The sequence below is a fragment of the Echiichthys vipera genome (assembly GCF_963691815.1).
Source record: "Echiichthys vipera genome assembly, chromosome: 11".
Classification (NCBI taxonomy): domain Eukaryota; kingdom Metazoa; phylum Chordata; class Actinopteri; order Perciformes; family Trachinidae; genus Echiichthys; species Echiichthys vipera.
In genome coordinates this window covers 23,083,979-23,104,032 of record NC_139836.1, presented here as the reverse complement: position 1 = coordinate 23,104,032, position 20,054 = coordinate 23,083,979, and the positions used below count along the sequence as shown (strand labels likewise).

General features: G+C 42.6%; 1 protein-coding gene across 2 annotated transcripts in view; it reads left to right on the top strand.

Moving 5' to 3' along the window:
- sdccag8 (SHH signaling and ciliogenesis regulator sdccag8) overlaps nt 1-19,566 on the top strand; it is a 51,661-nt gene extending 32,095 nt beyond the window's left edge. For both annotated transcript variants that reach the window (XM_083922615.1, XM_083922614.1), the window contains exons 15-18: nt 2,007-2,115; nt 4,371-4,502; nt 18,169-18,296; nt 18,573-19,566. In XM_083922615.1, the coding sequence (XP_083778741.1) occupies nt 2,007-2,115; nt 4,371-4,502; nt 18,169-18,296; nt 18,573-18,667 (464 nt within the window). In that variant the 3' untranslated portion in view covers nt 18,668-19,566. The remainder of the gene's footprint in view (nt 1-2,006; nt 2,116-4,370; nt 4,503-18,168; nt 18,297-18,572) is intronic.
- Nucleotides 19,567-20,054: the final 488 nt, after the last annotated feature.

The following is a 20,054-nucleotide window of genomic DNA, read 5'->3' as shown; positions in this document are numbered from 1 at the left end:
CCATTGTTATTTTAAAAGAGCAGACATATGTTGGAGAGCGGAACGTGGATCATTTCAAAGGAATGATGAAAGCCCAGTGTTGGATTGTTCAGAAAGAGGCCCCCATGAGCGGATGAGGACGTGGCAGGAAGGGTGGAAAGGAGAAAGAAAGCACTTTCAAACAGCTATCCCCCTCTCTTTCTCCATTTGTTTTACCCTCTCCACACACTTTATTTCTCCATCCTCTATTCTCTGTACTTGTTTTTTCTCTGTGCGTCTCCTCACGGTGTTTGAACAGTATTAACGTGAATGTTGACAAAAGCATTTTTTGGGAATGCATTTAAAGAGACATATGTATCCCGTGTCTGGTGCAGTATTTGTTACAATAGATTAAATTGTTCGGCTCTGTCCATAATGTCCATGTCGTTCTCGGTTTTGGATTTTCGGTCGGCCGTGTTGCTCTCTAAGCAGAGTGATGTTATTTTCAACTTTTATTTCTTACCAATAATATATCAAGAAGTCTGGTGAACCACAGTAGGATGAAACAATACATTTGGTTTACAGTGTCTTCTTAACTTTAATTGAATGAAAGCAGGAAAAAAAATGAAATGATGGGTCAGTGAGGTAATCCGACAATTTTGAATTTTGAATTTATTTTTGGATTCACACGTCTTCTGTATGCTACACTGAAATTAAGTGGAAGATTCAACTGCAAGCTTGAGTTCGCTGTGAAACTTTCTTTGATCTTTGAATTAAAAAAAAAATGCAAAACTCAAATCCATATTGAACATTTTTTTCCTCTATAAAAGGCAGAACACAAAGGCTCACTAAAACTCTACTCACAGTTTAAATATTCATAGTGTGACAAAGAAACTGGACTTTTTCACTGTGTACAGCATTAAAACCTGGCATAGACACAATGCTTTTTCTGTTAAACTCAGGATGTGTAATAGTAGAAGAGAGACACATAGAAACTGTACAGATAGACTGATGTATCGCTCAGCGGATCTGTTTTCCAATATGTGTCAACATGAAAACTTTTTTTACAGAACAAATAATTCAGAAAATTATGGTTGGACTGATTTAGAAATGCTGTCATGTCATTTTTAAAAAAGCTTTTTTTAATAATTCTTTATTTAAATAGTCAGCAATTGACTAATACTGAACATACAGTACTATTTAGCCCATTAATCCGTTTTAATTTGTTCTTTATTTGAAAGTTTTGAAATTGACCGACATGCTTATTAAGCTGTTAATTTTATTTGTATTTATTCTTTATTTTCTCAATGTCCATTTCTAGAATTGGTTGAAACATTGTAATACATTGTATGTATAATAGTGTTAAATATTCTTTAATGAAGCAGCCTTCTGAGTGCATTCAAATACACATATCCGTGCAAAATTGCTGCACAATCTTCATAGAAGGTCTGATTTGATTTGGGCGCAAAATGTATCTATATCAACAGCAGTATCGGTAATCTTTGAATTTTTCACTCTAAATTTAGTATCTGTCTGAAAAATCCCATATGGGTCCGGCTCCTTATAGATGCTATACAGTGCATGTCTCTCTGCTTAGACATGTGAGTCTGTGAGTTGACACTGTGATAAAAAATAAATGAAAACTTGCTTTTTAAAACATTTAGGGGAAATTTAAACTTGATATACTTTACAGTAATACACAGTGTCTATAATACTATTACTACTATGACTCAGGATGCTCTCATGAATGCAACATCTCTCATTGATGTTGATCTTGCATTGCTTTATTAATAAAGACACGGGGAGGTGGGAGATGGTGGCGTCCAGTGACAACAGATCCTCGAGGCAGGCTTTTGACGGTATCTGAACTTCAGTGCAGGCGTGTGGGTTGAAAATTAAACGATACATTGCTTGAACTCCTATCAGTTTGTGTGTGTGTGTGTATGTGTGTGTGCAGCCAGGGTACTGACAGTTACTCAAAGTACACACAAAATCACCCACAATGGTTAACCCCACAGTAACAGGCAACTTTCCCACTACGATTGCAGTTGGAGAGTTGGATGATCTGCTGAGTTCCCAGAATTCCCTGATCAGGAAGCTGAAGGAGGAGTGCTGCGCGCTGGGAGCCAAACTGGAAGAGCTGACAGAAAACAGCAGGTCAGTATTTTCTCTCTAATCATATCTTTATATCATTATTCATTCCCTCGGTTATCCTTTTAGTTAAAATCTACAGGTGTACGTAGCCTCTATTTTTCCAGCCATTTGCTCGCTCAGTTGTTTATTCCCTCTGTATGTTGGACATCCATGTCATCATTTCATGAAGCATCATCCATCCAGGCTGTTTGGACCGAGCATGTCAACATACTGCATACTGCTTTCCAGTCTGACCTGTTTTCTTGTTAACCTGATGCTACAGTACTCACAGCAGGCCTGCACAGCTCTCCATCTGGGCTGCCTGTGTGTGTGTGTGTATGATTCCGTGTGTGTTTGTGTACTTGAGTGTGTGTGTATGTGTGTGACAGTGACCGTGGGCCCAGTGTCCTGTCAGCTGTTGAAGCTGTGCTGCACATTAGTCACATGACAGCACCCAATCTGGCCCTGCCAGACCGCACTGGCTTCACCAGCCACAGGACACGTGCACACAATGCACACACACACACACACACACACACACACACACACACACACGCACAGACACACACACACACACACACACACACACACACACACACACACACACACACACACACACACACACACACACACACACACACACACACACACACCCTGTGTTTTCTTATCGGTGGACATCAATACTAAACACACATATATGTACACAGTAATAACCGCCACCTTAAATGTGTTTTTGTATCGGTAGGAACTCACCTACATTCTGACAAACTGGCATGAAGGTTCACGGTCTACATCTGCTGTATGTGTGTGTTACGTAGTTTAGCAGCAGTGTGGTGTTGGTGCGTTTTGTGCCTCGGGCTGTTTGAGCTCCTGGAGTCCAAGCCCAGTGTAGCGGTTAAAGTCCTGCTGGACGGCCCCAGTCGAGCTAAGCGAGGTTACATCGAGACGGTTGCTGCAAGACGAATAAGAAAACTCTGACTACGAGGCCTGCTCCTGCTGGTTGACCATTGTAGCGCTGTGGAGCAGACAGTGCGGTTCAGGGCAGACACATTTCTCTTGACTGCAGCGTCCGGCCAGGGACCTTTTTGTTTCAAGTCGTACCACTCTTTCTCACCACGCATTTCCTTTCTGTTTTCTCTGTCAAAAAAGATACATAAGTAAATGTAGTTGGTTATTGTACAGTTATAAAAAATGTCCTTTAATACAGTGTTTGTACAGTCTTGGAAGATTGTACATTTTTTGTATGCTTGGATTCGGATATGCTCCCTGAAATTCTTTTTCATTTTTTTTTCTTTTCAGCTTTTCAGATACTTTTTTACATACAGTCCTTTTATTCATTTTTTTTATATACACAAATGTATGTTTATGCATATGCACTGAAATGTATTTAAAAGCCTCTCAGGAAACCTTCGCTCCTCCATCTTCACATCCATGAATATGTCTATTAGTGCCCTTGCATATTTACAGGTTTTAACACATCCACACACATAAGCATTTATGTTCACTCGCATATCCACCTGTATACCACCTCATATTTCTCAATGTGTTTGTCTACATCAATCTGCTGTTTAATCCACACAATCACTCCAAAAATCTTTTAATATTTGAAACGCAACAATCCCGTCGTTTTATTTGTTTGTTGTCTCCTGGCGTCTCACACCAGACTTAACCTAACGCAGCATTAATAAACCATGACCAAAACATACAAAGAAAAATATGAGCAGCTGGTAAAATAAACAAAGTGACAAGTGGAATATTAATGAATTCTGTAAACTTTATTCTTCTATAGTAACAATTTGGATAGGATGATAAAGCCTTCGGGGGTCTGAATATTTTGGCTTTAGGTTCCTTGAATTTTACTTTTAAAAACCTTCAAGAACCATGTTTCGTGAAAGGTCTCAGTGTATGACGTCGCTCACAGTTATTACTCTCGCAAAAAAGTCTGTAAAGGGATAGTTTGGCTTTATTGAAGTGCTGTATGAGATAGTCAGTTTGTTACCTACAGTAGATGATAGTTAGTTAGGAGAAACAGACAGGTGTAATGACACAGAAGCGAAGCATTGTACTGCTGAGGATGGGGGGCAACAGCTAAACTTATTTGGGCTGCCTAAAAAAGATAAGTAAGGTAAAGCGGTTATGTATTGCATTTTTAATAAAACACTGTTTAATGCTCTATTCTGTTTGCTTTGCTTTGTGGTAAATGGTACATTAACAGGCTGCATTATCAGCATTTACAACTAACTGTGCTTGTGTCTTGGTGTGTGTTTGTGTGTGTGTAGAAGAGAGCTGGAGCAGCTGGCCCTGGAGAAACAACACCTAGAGGAGACAGTTAAGAGTCTGAGAGCTCGCTGCTCCAACATGGAGGATCAGTGTGTCCAGCATGGCCGCATGCACCAGCGCATGAAGTATAGGTAAGCGAATAAACATAAAACAACCTCAATTACCCACCTGGTATATATAGATATGTATTTAGATGAAAATGTACATCTTTTTCTTGTGTTTTAGACGTAACATGGTCATTTTTATGTATTGGTTGGGTTGTTTACTAAATACTAATTACTGCATTAATTAATAAAACTTAAAAAGAAGGTTTTTGAACATTAGTTCAATGAAAAACTGGCACACGTACAGCATCTTGTGAATCTGTCACTGCTGGTTATTAAAATAACAGCAGCCTTGCTGAGTTAAATGTTCCCAACGTGCTTTTTAGTTCTTATTTCTTTCTGGTTGCTGAATCTGGCAGCAGGCCTTTACAAAAGAGGAACTAAGTGCAGTTCTCTTCACAATCTGTCCCTAACCAATCCATCTTGTTCACATCTAATTCTTACAAGAATTGTTTTATATTTTGTTGACACAGTGGTTTTTGTGTCATCAGCAGTTTACTCTCCTGCTGTCTGCCACTGCCACTTAATCAGGCAGCACATCAACTCTTCTCTTTGTTCCTCATTTAATGCACTGGAAACAATAAACTAGTTCTAGACCCCATGAAGCACTTCTGTGGTGGTCCACAGACGACAATAACAGCCCAACAAGTATAGTGTTCAATAGCTGAAACACGTTTTTAGGGATTTTGGTGTCACAAATATGAGATGAATTATGGAGTTAACAAGCAGCTAATTCATGATCATCTATCGGCTTTGGTGGCGACTGACACCCGAAATTCTACCTGATGGGGTTGCGAACACTAAACTGAGCTGAACTCAAAGTGATGCACCATTCAGGCTCATTAAGTCTCGACTCGATCCACGATAGCACAAACACAGCTGAGTTTTTTTTGTTTCTGGAAGTGCACAAACCCGATAAATTAGTCTGACAACACTCCCTTATTCACTCATCATAGAAGCTGCGACAGACTTTTTGCACTTGTTTCTGCTATCGGTACCACACTGCGGACATTTTTGAGGGTATAGTGGATATGTTTTACACTTAGAATTTAAAAAAAAGTAAATATGTTGCTCTGTGTAGGATAAAGGAAGTGATTTTGGAGACATCGAGTTATAAAAGCTGCAGCTAAAAGTGTCTTCAGAGTTATTGTGTGTGTGTGTGTGTGTGTGTGTGTGTGTGTGTGTGTGTGTGTGTGTGTGTGTGTGTGTGTGTGTGTGTGTGTGTGTGTGTGTGTGTGTGTGTGTGTGTGTGTGTGTGTGTGTGTGTGTGTGTGTGTGTGTGTGTGTGTGTGTGTGTGTGTGTGTGTGTGTGTGTGTGTGAGAGATGTGATGCGGGGGTTTCTTCCTCCCTAAGTGTGGAGCCCAGTTGGTGTGTGTCTCCACAGGGCGCCTGGCATACAGCCTGGCTCTGCCAATGTGGGCGAGGGTGTGTAGGTGTTGTTGCCCCACTCTGCAGGATCTCTACCTCAGTCCCCCCCCCCCCCAAACCCCACCGCACCACCTAACTCCACCTTCCTCTTACACAAAACCAAACACACACTCACCCTTTTCTCCTGCTCCATCACTGACACTACATATTGTCTACCACCCACCGGTGTTAACCTGTCGACAGTCAGACGCTGCCAAAAAAAACAAAGTTTACCAAGTCACAGCTGTCTCCCGGTTGTGTGTGACTCTTTTTGTGTGTTTCATAGAAAGAAAAACAATCTAAGTTGTCAAGGAGTGTGAAGTATGAATATTCTGTATGTTTCCGTGCATATGTTCCGGTGGTATTTTTCTGTGTGTGTATGGGTTGCTATTGCATGTTCTCAGGAGGTTTAACAGAGTAGGAATCTGGCTGCCAAAAGTGGATTGGCTGGGAAGTTGGCACCTAACTTCTCTCTTCTCCCAACTGAACCACGATAATCACTCTTGGCATTTAGAGAGTTTTATTTTCTGCTTTGACACTTACTCGGTTGATGAATCCTCCTGATATTTAAAAATCTCTTGAGTTCGGTTCTACATGAGGTCACTGTTGCAGTGTCTGTTGAGCCGCTTGACCACATTTTTGTATCTCATGTTTCGGAGGTAATCGTTTCTGAAGTAAGCGTGTCTGTTTGGGAATGCATTAAGTAGTTTTGAGCAGTAAATCCATGCATTTCTGTGCATTTATATATCATGTTTTAGGTGATTTATCGTAAGGAGGAACAGTACAGAGATGAGGCGAGAGAGGTATGACTCACGTTTATGATGATCCACGCCGCAGCTGGTACTTGGTTTTTCAGTAACGTAAGTGATTGTATTTCTGGTACTGGTCTAACTCCAGGGGCAAAACTTGAAAACTTGCCACAGATATATTCATATCACATTGGTTTTAGCTTAAACAAATGAAAAAATAGATCTGCAGTATTTATCAGGGATTTATTGCAATCAGTCTTGCAGTGTGCGATGTCTGAATTAAGCCTTATAGGCTGGACTGAACTTTCTCTGTGTGTGCGTGTGCGTGTGTGTGCGTGTGTAAGCGTGCACGTCAGTCCCTCTACATATGGTACTGTTCTCATATTGAATTGCTTGCCATCAATGTTCTCGTTCTCCTCAGTATGTGTCCATACATCGGGTATATGTTAGTTGGTCCCTGCAGGCCCCCTGAGCACTCGGTGGGCGCCCCGCCGCGCCGCTCGGGGGTTAAGGTGTACGTGTTAACAAGCTGGTGCAAGTGGGTTCAATATCCAGCGCCCCGCCCCTCCCCACAGCCTCTCCATCGGCCTGCAATCTGTGCTGCGAAGAGCGGCAACAGCGCACCACGCACAAAACATTTGGAAAATCAGCTTGATTTATTTTTACATGGGCAAGCTGATTGCCAAACTACACAGGGGTTTTTAGCACACAATGTTTTTGCTGCACCACTTAATTATTTATTTTACTATGTCTGTGGTGTTGTTTTTCTGCCTGGAAATGGAGGGAGAGAACAGAGTGTGGAGAGATGGAGATGCAAAGACAGTTACTGTAGATGATTCCTTTAAAGGTTGCATGTGTTTATAATGGGCAGTCTGATTCAGGAAATGACATTATTAAGTTAAAAGTATGTCGTACGTGAGTGAGTACAATTGGAATTGTTTGCGTCAGTTTTCCTTTTAACTCTTCAAATCCTCGACATCTTTATTCTCCAGATTCGTTATTTGATTGGTGACATTTTAATTGTTTTTTTAAGAAATGTCCTGTTGCCTATTCTGAGGAAGTACAAACTAAATGATACATCTCTTTTTACTTGACTGATATGACGATAGCCTGTTTCTCAGTGAGGGCGGATTATGTCGGTGAGAAAGATCAGAATATATTTAATACATACAAGCAACCAAATAACAGATGCAAAAAGAAAAAATGTGTAAAGATGCGTGTCTGCGTGTTTTTTTCTATCAAACGCTGAATACAGATATCTTAAAAGCAGAACAAATAAAATCTACTTAGAGTTTTTCAGATTCATCAGGTCATCGTACTGCGGTTCCAATCTAATGCTGATTATTTGCTTGTGAAAGTTATTACGGCCCTTGGAATGTTTCCTGCTCATGTAGTTTCTAAACTTTCCCGTCTTACCCAACCCTCTTCTTCTTTTTTCTTCTCTTAAGCTCCAACTTTACTCCTCTCCTCTTTCTCCTCCTCCCCTCTGCTTTCTGTACCAAACACCACGCAACCTTTTCTCACCTCACAGCTGTTCGCAGGCTGTTTCACCAATTATCACTATGCATGTACACACTGAGGTCACAAACACAGACTCTCTTTCTCTCTCTCACACACACACACACACACACACACACACACACACACACACACACACACACACACACACACACACACACACACACGCACAAGCAACAGACCAACACTACACCAACCTTTGCTTAACCACACATAGTGACAGCAGAGTGTGTTTGTCAGCCCTGAGTGTGCGTGTACAGTGTTTATGCGAGCACACCGATCACTGTGCAGCCCTTTAAGGAGAGCAGCAACATATACGCAGATGTGCCTGTAGATCCACAGGCTTCACTGGGCCATATGGCCTCCACGAAGAAAGATGGTGCGTGCGTCTGGAGGAGAGCAGGGGAGGGAGGGAGGGCTGTAGAGAAGGATGGAGGGCCATGTGTGGTATGAGCTGTGCAAGCAGTTGTTGAAGTGTGTGTGTGTGTGTGTGTGTGTGTGTGTGTGTGTGTGTGTGTGTGTGTGTGTGTGTGTGTGTGTGTGTGTGTGTGTGTGTGTGTGTGTGTGTGTGTGTGTGTGTGTGTGTGTGTGTGTGTGTGTGTGTGTGTGTGTTTGCACCAGAGGCTCCAGGAGATTGGTTAATGGAACAAATGGTCGCGGCGGGCCGGGAAAGAAGGAACAGGCTTGCTGCTACCGCGGGCGGACAGCGAGCCCCGGGCGAGGGCTGCTTCATCTGGGCCCCTGCCACACACACACATACACACACCCTCTGTCAACCCCTCTCCTCAACCCCCACCCCCAAACACACAGTGTGCTGCCATGCCCCAGAAGCAAAAGGACGCTCCTCGCAAAACTTTTCATTTGCAAATTAAGTTGGCAGAGGCTGGGGCAGAAGAAACAGGGCAGCTTTCATTTGTCTCATCTCGTGTGTGTGTGTGTGTGTAAGGTGCACGCACACACACACACACACACACAGGCATGCTTGTGTGCGTCTGTGTGTACGATGGGTTGCAACTGTGTGTGTGATCTGAGAGATATAGGGATGATAAAAGAGTGACATGTGGAGAAAGCGGGGGTAACACATTTGCACTGTTTTGTAATCAGACATTTTCATTTTACACAGAATAGCTGATTCTTCGCTTTATTAACTGTTTCTTTTCCTGGAAGAAAAGTTGAGAGTCACAGAAACAGAGGGAAATGAGGTTCAGGTACGATGTGATCTTAAAGGGATCCGTGCCCCCCCCCACCCCCCCACCCCCCCGCTGCTACTGAACATTTTCTGAGAACTCTGTTAAAAAAAAAGTTAAACTCTAAATCAAGAATTTTAAGTTAAATTGTATTTGTTGTATTTAAAACCATATTGATTGGATGTTTGATTTCAGGATACAGATGTCGTTTCAGATTTGATCTAGTGAATAAATTCAGGGAAATCTCAACTGCACCAAGAAAGAAAGGATCCGTTTAGTTCACCGTCTGTCTCACGCTCGTGTTCTTACTCTACCCCTGGATGGCGCTGATCAGTCGTCCTCCCCTCCCCTTCATCGTCCTCTTCTTCTCTTCTCATCGTTTCTATCTCTGCATTGCCCAGCTGGCTTCTGTAGCCGGGAGCGACCGCAGGGCGGCCTGCTGAAAGAGCATTGTCAAACGGTGGCTTTACAGCTCTATCACACACACACACACACACACACACACGTACACACACACACACACACACACACACACAGACTCACAGATTTGCAGCTCAGATGTCAGGCTGTAGCCAGGGGCTTGCAAGCTGGAGCGTTAACTGTGCAAAGCGTCACATCTCAAGCCCCAGTCGGTGACACTCGCTAACACTACTTCATAAAACTACAACTAGAAAACTAGTGCACAAACACCTGCCCCTTCTTTAGAAAAATGTTAACAGCAGAAACACTTTAATGCCGGGGAAGCAAACACTCAAACACACGACTTAAAAAGAGTCAGCAGGCCTCACGGCAGCAAACGCTTTGGCTTTGACTAGATGATTTGACAGCCTGCAGCAGCACCCAAACCTCTGTTAATACAGCGACGGAATGAAAGCAGAGACAACTTCTGTGCTCGATCGCAGCCGTTTAAAGTCTGTGAAACCATTGACATCACTCTTTAACATTTTCCACATCTGTTTTAAAAGAACTTCTTGCCAAAGATGTTTTATTTTGCACCTCTTTATATTTTGAGAGTTCAGGTTGAACTTCTCCACCTTCTCTCACTGATGTTCGTTAAAAAAAAAAGTCACCAACTGACTCCGTGCCTCTCGTCAGCTAAAGGACCAGTTTTGATTTTGTTTTGTAATACCTTAATAGCGTTCACGCCTTTAGTTTAAATGTCTTTATCCCCCTTACCTTTATTAAACAGCAGAAACTACTTGGTGGTCTCTGACGTCTAGCTCCTTATAATTGTGACCAAAAACAAACGATGATATAATGAAGATAATATACAACCTTACAGGCCTAAAGGACATGTTTCACATTGTTTTGAATTTACACACAGCTTTTTTGCATGATTTTATATTTTACATTATATTCTGATGGGAAACCATTATGAAATAAGTGAGAATGACCCACACCAGGGCTTTGGTTCCTGTTGTTTATTCATAATTAATCCTGCAACAAAACTTCATTATCCAGCGATTATTTGGCTTCATTTTTAATATTTTCAAAGTTATATGATCTTTTTTTATTATCATTGATTAGAGGTGATGTTAATTGAAAGAGTTTCAAATCAATGCAAGTTTATTTTCAACTCAATTTGAATTTTCAGTTCCTTAAAAAGATTCAAATGCAGCAGCACGCATTTGAAAAGCAGCAGATGTGTAAAGAACGTGAGATTTGGAGTAAATAAGTCAAACATTTGAAAAAGATTTATCTTCTAAAATTGATTGCTTCCAAAAGGCATTAAAATTCCTTCGCTCATTAATTAGTGTTGGTAAATTTATGTGTTGTGCATGGCACTCAAAACAAAACTCTTTCACAATAAAAGCATTTAGGAATGAACAAAAACGAGCAGCAAATATAATTAACGGAACAGAAATAACATCAACAGTTTTAGCTGAACTGAAAGATTAAATATTTAGACTATAATATAATAATATCTTAGAAGATTATTATTATTTTTATTATTAATATTATCATTACTATTTAAAATCTAGCAAAAACAGGCAGTGCTCAGTTTCGGTCATTCAGCTTAAGCCGAGCTCTGGGAGCAGATTTAAGAGGCTTTTAGTTATTTGATGGGCACCAATAGGTGATAAATGCAGTTTTATATTGCAGTACAAGATGCTGACATATTAAAATGTTTCACACACAGCTCTCTGGGATATTGACTGTCGAGCTGCAATGTTCATGTGACATTTAAAACCTTCCTCTCACCACTGTGTTCAGCACTGCTGGAGAACAGCGGCCAGTTAGAGAATAATGGTTTGAAGGGAAAAGAAGCTCTCACAGGCGGCATCACAGGCGATCGCTTCATAAACCCGACAGCACTCTATTGTTGAATTATTTTAATCATTTATTAGATATGCTCGTAGAAACCTGCTGCCTGTTTTTACACAGCAGCAAAACCTCTCCAGTTAAAGTTAAATGGCTCTGATTTAAATCTGCTCACATGAAATTGATTTACTGGATTTTTACCTTTAAAGCAATTTGCGTAAATGACGGATGAATGTTTGAGAGGATTCGTGTTTCTTAGTTCTACACCATTAAATAAAAATGATCTCACATCTTTAAAAAACAATCAGAATCAAATGGATTTTTATCTTGTGCATTAGAGGATATAACTACAGTAATTAATGATTAATGTCTTAAGAACGCAGCACAATTCACCCATTTAGTATGTGTACTATACAGACATTTAGATGTTGATCTTGTGTGTGCAAAAAAAGTGTTACGGAAGTGTGAGGGTCATTTTCAAACATGATGCCGACATGTTAAATTGCGAGCACGTCTAGAGAGTAAAAGAACGTGTTTGGGGTGAAATATATTTATATATATATATATTTATATAAAGCACATGAAAATCAAATAACAGTGAGGGAACATGTGTCGGCCTCATCCTCATCAAAACACAGTGTCACCAATCGTGTTCTCGTGTCAAATGTGCGTGTTAGCAAGAGCAACAACTGGCATGACAGGTTGGTGGAGGGGAGAGGGGCATGGCCCCCAGGCACGCGCACACAAACACACACACGCACACACACATTCTTGAGTGCAGTTGTGTGCTAGCCAAGATTTAGCTAGAGCGCTGGGGTGTGAGGGTGGTCCTGGGATTGGGCGAAATATGGTTTTTGTGTGTGTGTGTGTGTGTGTGTGTGTGTGTGTGTGTGTGTGTGTGTGTGTGTGTGTGTGTGTGTGTGTGTGTGTGTGTGTGTGTGTGTGTGTGTGTGTGTGTGTGTGTGTGTGTGTGTGTGTGTGTGTGTGTGTGTGTGTGTGTGTGTGTGTGTGTGTGTGTGTGTGTGTGTGTGTGTGTGTGTGTGTGTGTGGGGGCAGCTGCAGCCTCATGCCCCTGGCAGTGTTGTTGTAACCAGGCAAGCCAAGCCCGTCTGCCTGCATTCTTCACCCCCTAGGCCCCCTGCCTGATACACACACACACAAGTTCAGTTAGTCAAATGTTAGTGAGTGTGTATTTTACCTGCACAATCTTTTAGATACCTATACTTTTGTTTTCTTATATTGCTGCATTGTATTATACTCTACCATGTACTTTATATTTTACTATACTATATTACCTCTATAGTGCACCTTATACTGTCTCATTCCCTTCACTTTATCATAATGTACCACTCACTTTAACATGTCATTTTGTCTTTCAAGTACTCTTATATCACTTCTGTTCTATTTAGCTAATGAACCTGTTTTCCTTTTTCACCTTTTTGCTGTTGTCTGTTCTATACTCTTTTTACTTCTCGTTTACATTATACTGCTGCATAAACTAATTTCCCCACTGGGGATCAACAGAAGATAACGGTATTTTATCTTTTGTTTTGTTTTTTATGTCGAGTCCTATTTCATTTTTTTCATGCGTCTGTGTTCAGATAAAGGAGAAAACACACTTTCATCTTCACACTCCGATTTTCCTTCTTTATTTTTGGCAAATAATCATTTTTAAAAAATCCACACTTGTGTATGCACGATGCACAAGAATGTATCTCAGCGTAATTCATGCTTATTTTCAGAGATACGCACAGAAACAGCAGTGAGACATTAGTTTACTTGGTGGCTTGTTTTCAAGTCATTTTCATAATGAATGCGCTGTCCAATAAATATTTTCTTGAAACGACGCGCTCCACTAACTGATTTGTTTAGCGGTAATAACGCACACATTCATATGGGGGCTGCTGAACGACAGACCTGAACGCTGCCTCCAGATCTTCTCCTTTTTTCTCCCTGTTAACCGTTTCTCTGACATGACGTTAGCACTTTCCCTTTGGACCGTGCCTTCAGGACATACGCTCCCACCTGTAAATAAATATGCAAACACAGACAAACACACACAACAGAGTTTAGACACTAGCTGTGGGCTACGACTGATGTATACCACAGAGAGGCAACTGTGTCTGTGCTGTAATTAATCTCCTTAGTAGCAGCAGTCAATAGAGAGTGTGGCGGTTGGAGGTGCAGATTGTGAGCGGGGTTTGATTATCGGGCTGTCTGGGGAAATTACTGCAAACTGCCTCTCAGCAAAACTTGCTTTTATTATGTCTGCTGGAGAGCAAAATACTTGCTTACTACCACGACTGCCCTGGAAGCTGTTTCAGGTATTTTTGGAGGATATAATTGAAGGATTGTTTCAGAGTAGGTGGTGTGCGTGTGTGCGTCAGTAAAGCGTGGGATCCAGCAGGTGGTGTCCTTTCACCAGGTCAGTGAGGAGGCTCTCCATTTCCAACCACAACCCCTCCCGTCAGCCAGGCCAGCAGCAGGCGGCAGGGAGGTGACGGCTGGAGCCCTCGGCCTCTTTGTTTCTCCGTCCCTCACCTCCGCCGACACCACAAACTGTCAGCCCTCATTTTTATCTGCCTATTTTAACCCTGCAGATCTTCTTCACCTAAACATCCATGTATCCGCCACGCCCACCAGTCCATCCATGAATCCGTCCAAGCTTCATCCCTCACCAGTTCCAGGCAGCCGGCAGAGGCGAGCCAGCTTGCAGTGTGTGCGTGTGTGTGTGTGTGTGCGTGCAGGCGGGTTAGTGTAGGGCAGTGCCCGAGCATTAAGCCGTATTAAGCCCTAATTAATGAGTGTGCCAGTCGATAGAGGCCAGTTATTGGATTTGCTGCTTTAGCTGCTGGAAGGGGCGCTGCCTTAATCACACACACATTCATACACACACATCCCCCCCTCTGAGGCAGGGTGTACAAGGTGAGACAAGGGGCGATTAGAGAGTGTGTGTGTGTGTGTTGTGTAGGGCCAGAGGTTGTCGGCTCTTTGGCAGACACACTGAGTGTGTGGTTGTGATTGTTTGTGCCAGGGTTAAAGCTTTACCGACTGCATTACATAAACCTTCAGCTTACAACCTGCAGCCGCTTTAAACATCTCAGTTCACGACCTGACCGGATGATTTACTGGCTGCATGTTCAGCTTCACTCACTGTCAGACTGCAAAGTGTGAAAGCTGCTGGCGTTTTGAGCAGTGTCTGTACAGTTGGTGCCATTTCCCCTTAGTTTCTTTTTTTTTTTTGTAAGTTGTGGTTACCCTCAGAGACACAAATAATCTCCACATCATCTGATTTCTCTCTACTAGCAACACCACAAGCGCAAACACTGTTGACGCATCTACTGCTGCACTAACCTGGAGTGGATTTCAGAGTTGACCAGACACAAGCTCTAAGAGACGTCTGTGTTTTCTTTTTACGGAGGAGAATGTTTCGCAGCGGTCCGGTGCACCCTACATGTACCAAGATCAAAGGCTGTGATTGGACAAGGACTGGCATTTTCTCCGCATGACTCAGATTAGTTTGGTGATGTGGAGCTGAAGGCCCTCAATCGACATGTTCTTAACACTTTCCTCATCAAACATTTACAGCTTCAGAACAACAGGCTCTGTTTCTGACCTTTAGGTCCTCTACTGCTGTGTGCGTGTGCGTGCGTGTGTGTGTGTGTGTGTGTGTGTGTGTGTGTGTGTGTGTGGTGTGACGTGGCGGTGTCGTTGCTGTGGGACAGTGTAGGGAGGGAGAGGGGAGGAGGAGGAGAGAAGGGGGGTGGCTGGTCAGGACAGCTTGGCAGCCGGCTGGAGGAACACCAGGCAGGGAAGGGAGTCATCGCCCTCGGCCTCCAGGACTGGACAGAGGCCTCCAGGTCTGAGATTAAGCGCTCAGCGGGCCTTTGTCGGGATGGAGAAGGAGAAGGAGAGGGGGAAAGGGGAGGAGAGAGAGAGAGAGAGAGAGAGAGAGAGAGAGAGAGAGAGAGAGAGAGAGAGAGAGAGAGAGAGAGAGAGAGAGAGAGAGAGAGAGAGAGAGAGAGGAGAGAGAGAGAGAGAGAGAGAGAGAGGAGAGAGAGAGAGAGAGAGAGAGAGAGAGAGAGAGATGAGAGAGAGGAGAGAGAGAGAGAGAGAGAGAGAGAGAGAGAGAGAGAGAGAGAGAGGAGAGAGAGAGAGAGAGAGGAGAGAGAGAGAGAGAGAGAGAGAGAGAGAGAGAGAGAGAGAGAGAGAGAGAGAGAGAGAGAGAGAGGAGAGAGAGAGAGAGAGAGAGAGAGAGGATGATAAAGGAGGGGAGTTCCTAAGGAAGAGGAGCAGCATGAACCCTGTGGTGGAAAAGGAGAAGAGCAGGGCAATGTGAGGACAGTGTGTGTGTGTGGGGGGGCATGTGGGGGCAGGGACCAGATTGTGGAGGAGAGTTTGGATGTTCGCCTCCCCGACTGTCACACACAGGCAGCCCTACTGCCAACATGACCAGCAGGGCAGGGGCATCTGTCTCCCCCCCAGCTACCTCTCGCTGTCTCTCTCTGCCCTGAGCCACAACTCTCTTCATCCTCCTCTCTTCCTCTTCTCTCTCACACGCATCATTCCTGTCTTACTTTTCGTCTTCAGAACCTGTTGAAAGAGTGACAGACAAAGTGAAGGATGATCATGTTGACACATAGCGCAGAGGTTTTCAAGCGTCATGGCTTAGGATATTTTAAATCCAAGCGACTCCTACATGCAGTTCTTCGTCGCAAGCGGCGTACGAGCTGGGAGCGATGTGTTTTTTGAGGGCTGAGAAGTCAAACTCTCCTGTAAGTTTATAAAAATAAAGACTCATTTGTAACTTTGTTAATCACCCCACTGCTCCTCAGACTTCTGTCATGACACCTTGAGATTCCCTGATCCCCTAGATTGGGAAAAGAAGTACGCTCCTTTACTCAAGTTAAAGTTCTGATACCACAAAGGTTGTATCGATTAGAGATGAAAGTTTTATATGTTTATATTAACATTCAACTAATAACACAGCCTTTTGCAGCGGTTTTCTTTCTGCATGTTCTGCAGACACGGCCACCATCGTTGATCAACTTTCCCTCAGCTCTCATCAAAAAAACTAAATGTGACCACAATTCAGACTTTGAGCGCGGTCACTGCCTTCAACCTGTGTGTGTGTGTGTGTGTGTGTGTGTGCGTGCGTGCGTGCGTGCGCGTGTGTGAACGAGCTCACGCTGCACTACAGGAGGGGAATGACTGACTGAATGGATGAAATAATGGGCTGCTGGTGGGAAATATCTTAACAGACATTCCACCTCCACCCCCACAACCCAGTCAACACGCACACTATTCATACACCCTTACTTCTAAACCCAGCTGGAATTCACACACACACACACACACACACACACACACACACACACACACACACACACACACACACACACACACACACACACACACACACACACACACACACACACACACACACACATCACTACACACACACACACACACACACACACACACACACACACACACACACACACACACACACACACACTCTCTCTCTCTCTCTCTCTCTGTCTCATGAAAGAGTTCATTGTCTGCAGGAGCGGTGTGTCCAAAGGGGACACACTAATTGGGACGTCCCAGTAATGATCCACACTTTGCTTCATAACTGCACACGCAACTTTCTCAGCAGACTGTTAACCTGCGACTTAGTTTGGATTACAGCACCCCAACATTGATCCACTGTTGATGTGAACCATAACCCCTTGACTGTACTATGTTAGTTTATGCAGTATTCAATTATTCCCTGTTAATTCGTACGTGTGTTGTTTATGTGTAAATATATATATATTTTTTTTTTTACCTATGATTGTGATTGTAGTCAGACTCACTGGATGTAGACTGTTTGTATGGAGCCTGCCATTGCCGCATATTACAGCAGCCTCTCCCTCCCTTCCGTTATCTATTTAGCGAGAGCACCTTCCGCTGCATCCGAGGCTTAGCACCGCCCAAGACGATACATAAATACAAATAAACCAAAGCCCCCCCCCATACTGGAATAATGAGCAGTGTAGGAAATACAACACTAGCCGATATCCAGTCTAGAGCTGCAATTAATTATTCGATCAATAGATTTGATAATCAAGTATTCATACTGGACACTTTTTAATTTTTTTTTTAGAAAAAAGCCAAATATCAGCTCCAGCTTGTTAAATGTATGGGTTTTTGTCATTTTTCACATCTATCACATTTGAAGATTTCACCTGACTTTTTTCACTATTTGCTGACATTTTACAGACAAAACGTTTTATTCAGCACTAATCCGATCATTTCGTTTTAGGGTCAGTGTTGTTCGATCAGATCCTGCATCACCTCCTCGTCTGCACTCTATAAAACGTGCACCGCTGTCACAATCATGTAAACAGCGTTGGTTACTTTAGCAACACAAGGTCCTGGGATTTTTGGTTTTTTATTAAAAGCTCTTTGTGGATTCGGCTCTTTTTCAATATTTACATTTGGTTTTATATCCAGATAGGAGGGTACATTCCTCACAAAGTTTCAACTCAATACGTGTGGTGTGTGTGTGTGTGTGTGTGTTGCAGGCTGCAGCAGTTGGACCGTCACTGTCAGAGCAGCGCCCAGCAGGTGTGTGAGCTGCTGGCCAAACAGAACCAGCTGATGCAGGAGAGAAACACACTCACCGAGGAGATTGCAGATCCTACACATGGAGGTACACGCACATGCACGCAAACGTGCACACACACACACACAGTGTATGACTCATTGGTTTTGTTTCTAAATTCATTTGCGATGGTGTCTTTGCTCTCCAGGTGCACGTTTTAGTTGTCAGTTTACTCAAATCTGATCGGGAAGAAAACGTTTGTCCCGTCATGACTAATGATTCTGTCTGGTCTGAAAAACATGTTATCTATATTCTTTTCTGAGTCATTATAAGAGAGATCGTGTGTGTCTTATCAATGTTGTGTGTGTGTTTGTGTCTTTCTAGAGACGAGTGGGTACTCTGTCCACATGAGTGTGTCCTGCCCGTTTCCTCCTCCTGTCTGTTTGCATCTGGATCTGAAGCCTCAACTCTCCTGTTGACAAGAACATATCAAACTGTTATTTATGTTTGAGAGGGACAGGTGTGTTCATCCTTTAATATTATACATTACATAGAGCTCAACAGTGTGGATTCTGATTATTACCCTAATGTCTTAACAATCAGAGGCTACTTAACGAACTAAGAGCTTTGCCATTATGAAACGATGGATTCTGCTTCTGAAGCCAGAAACCGTAATGAGAACGTGTTTTATTCGCAATGTCATGGAGAGGTACTACACTACCCACAGTCCTAATACCAAGGGACCAACCTGGGTTGGCGAACTGGAGCTTGAGGGCGATTTATAAACTTTTCAAAGAGGTGAGCTGAGAGACTCTCTGATGCCTCACACACTCCAGATCTCTACCTAAATATCTGGAGCTGTCGGGGACTTCTGGAGCCAATGAAAGCACAAACGACAAGCTGAGGGGAGACCAGGCAACAATGAAAACTTTACTTTATGAACTGTAAACCTATCCGCGGCAATATCAGAGCAAGATACCCATACAAGTAAGTTGTGTAGTTTAAACAGCAAACTGACGACTTTGAAAGTCTTGTACGTAGTTGGAGCTTGGCATAACAGCAACGGTTTGCTCCTACCACTCAACTCTTAGATCGTTTTGCACATAGTCTCTTTGTCATTTTTTCCATTTTTTTAAATATTTTTTGTTTTCTCTGAATCAAATGTTTTGTTGCCACGATTCATCTCGTAGTTGGATGAAAGAAGACTTGACTCAGTTCCAAGATTAAAACTCTTTATAAAAGGATTTACTGAAACGTCAGTAAAGTTAATAAACAGGTAAAATCCTTTCTGGACCGGAGCCGTTCAGAAAGTGGGCGGTCACTGTTGAGCTCTATTAAGGGACTGCACGCTGTGTACACTTAGCGTTCACACGTTTTGTTATCAGAAGTGAAAATCAGGTTTCCATTTCATATTGTACATTTGGAAATATACTCTGTCACTGTGATACATGGAGTGTTTAGAGGTAGGATGTTGTGTTTCTCATGTGTTTTTATTTTAAAAGGTAAAATAAAGAAAATCATTGAGCTATTGGAACTTGCCGACATATCACTCGAATACAGATTTTAACATTCCTGATTTGATTCTTAACATTTTAACTGAGCTGAAAGTTTAGAAGATAATGAATCGTATTTTTAAGCCACGGAGCAAATAAAAAGTCGACCCCATCGCTGCAGATTGACATAGTGCTTTATTGAAGCTGTCTGTAAGAAGGAAAATAATGTGCATCCCTATCATATACATTTTATGTGTAAAAATACTAAGGATGTACAGTGTAAAAAACAGCTTCATGTTGATGGTAATTTGTTGTTTTCACATCCTCGCGGCCTCACCGGCCAGCAGCACTGCATCCTAACAGCATGAGGGAC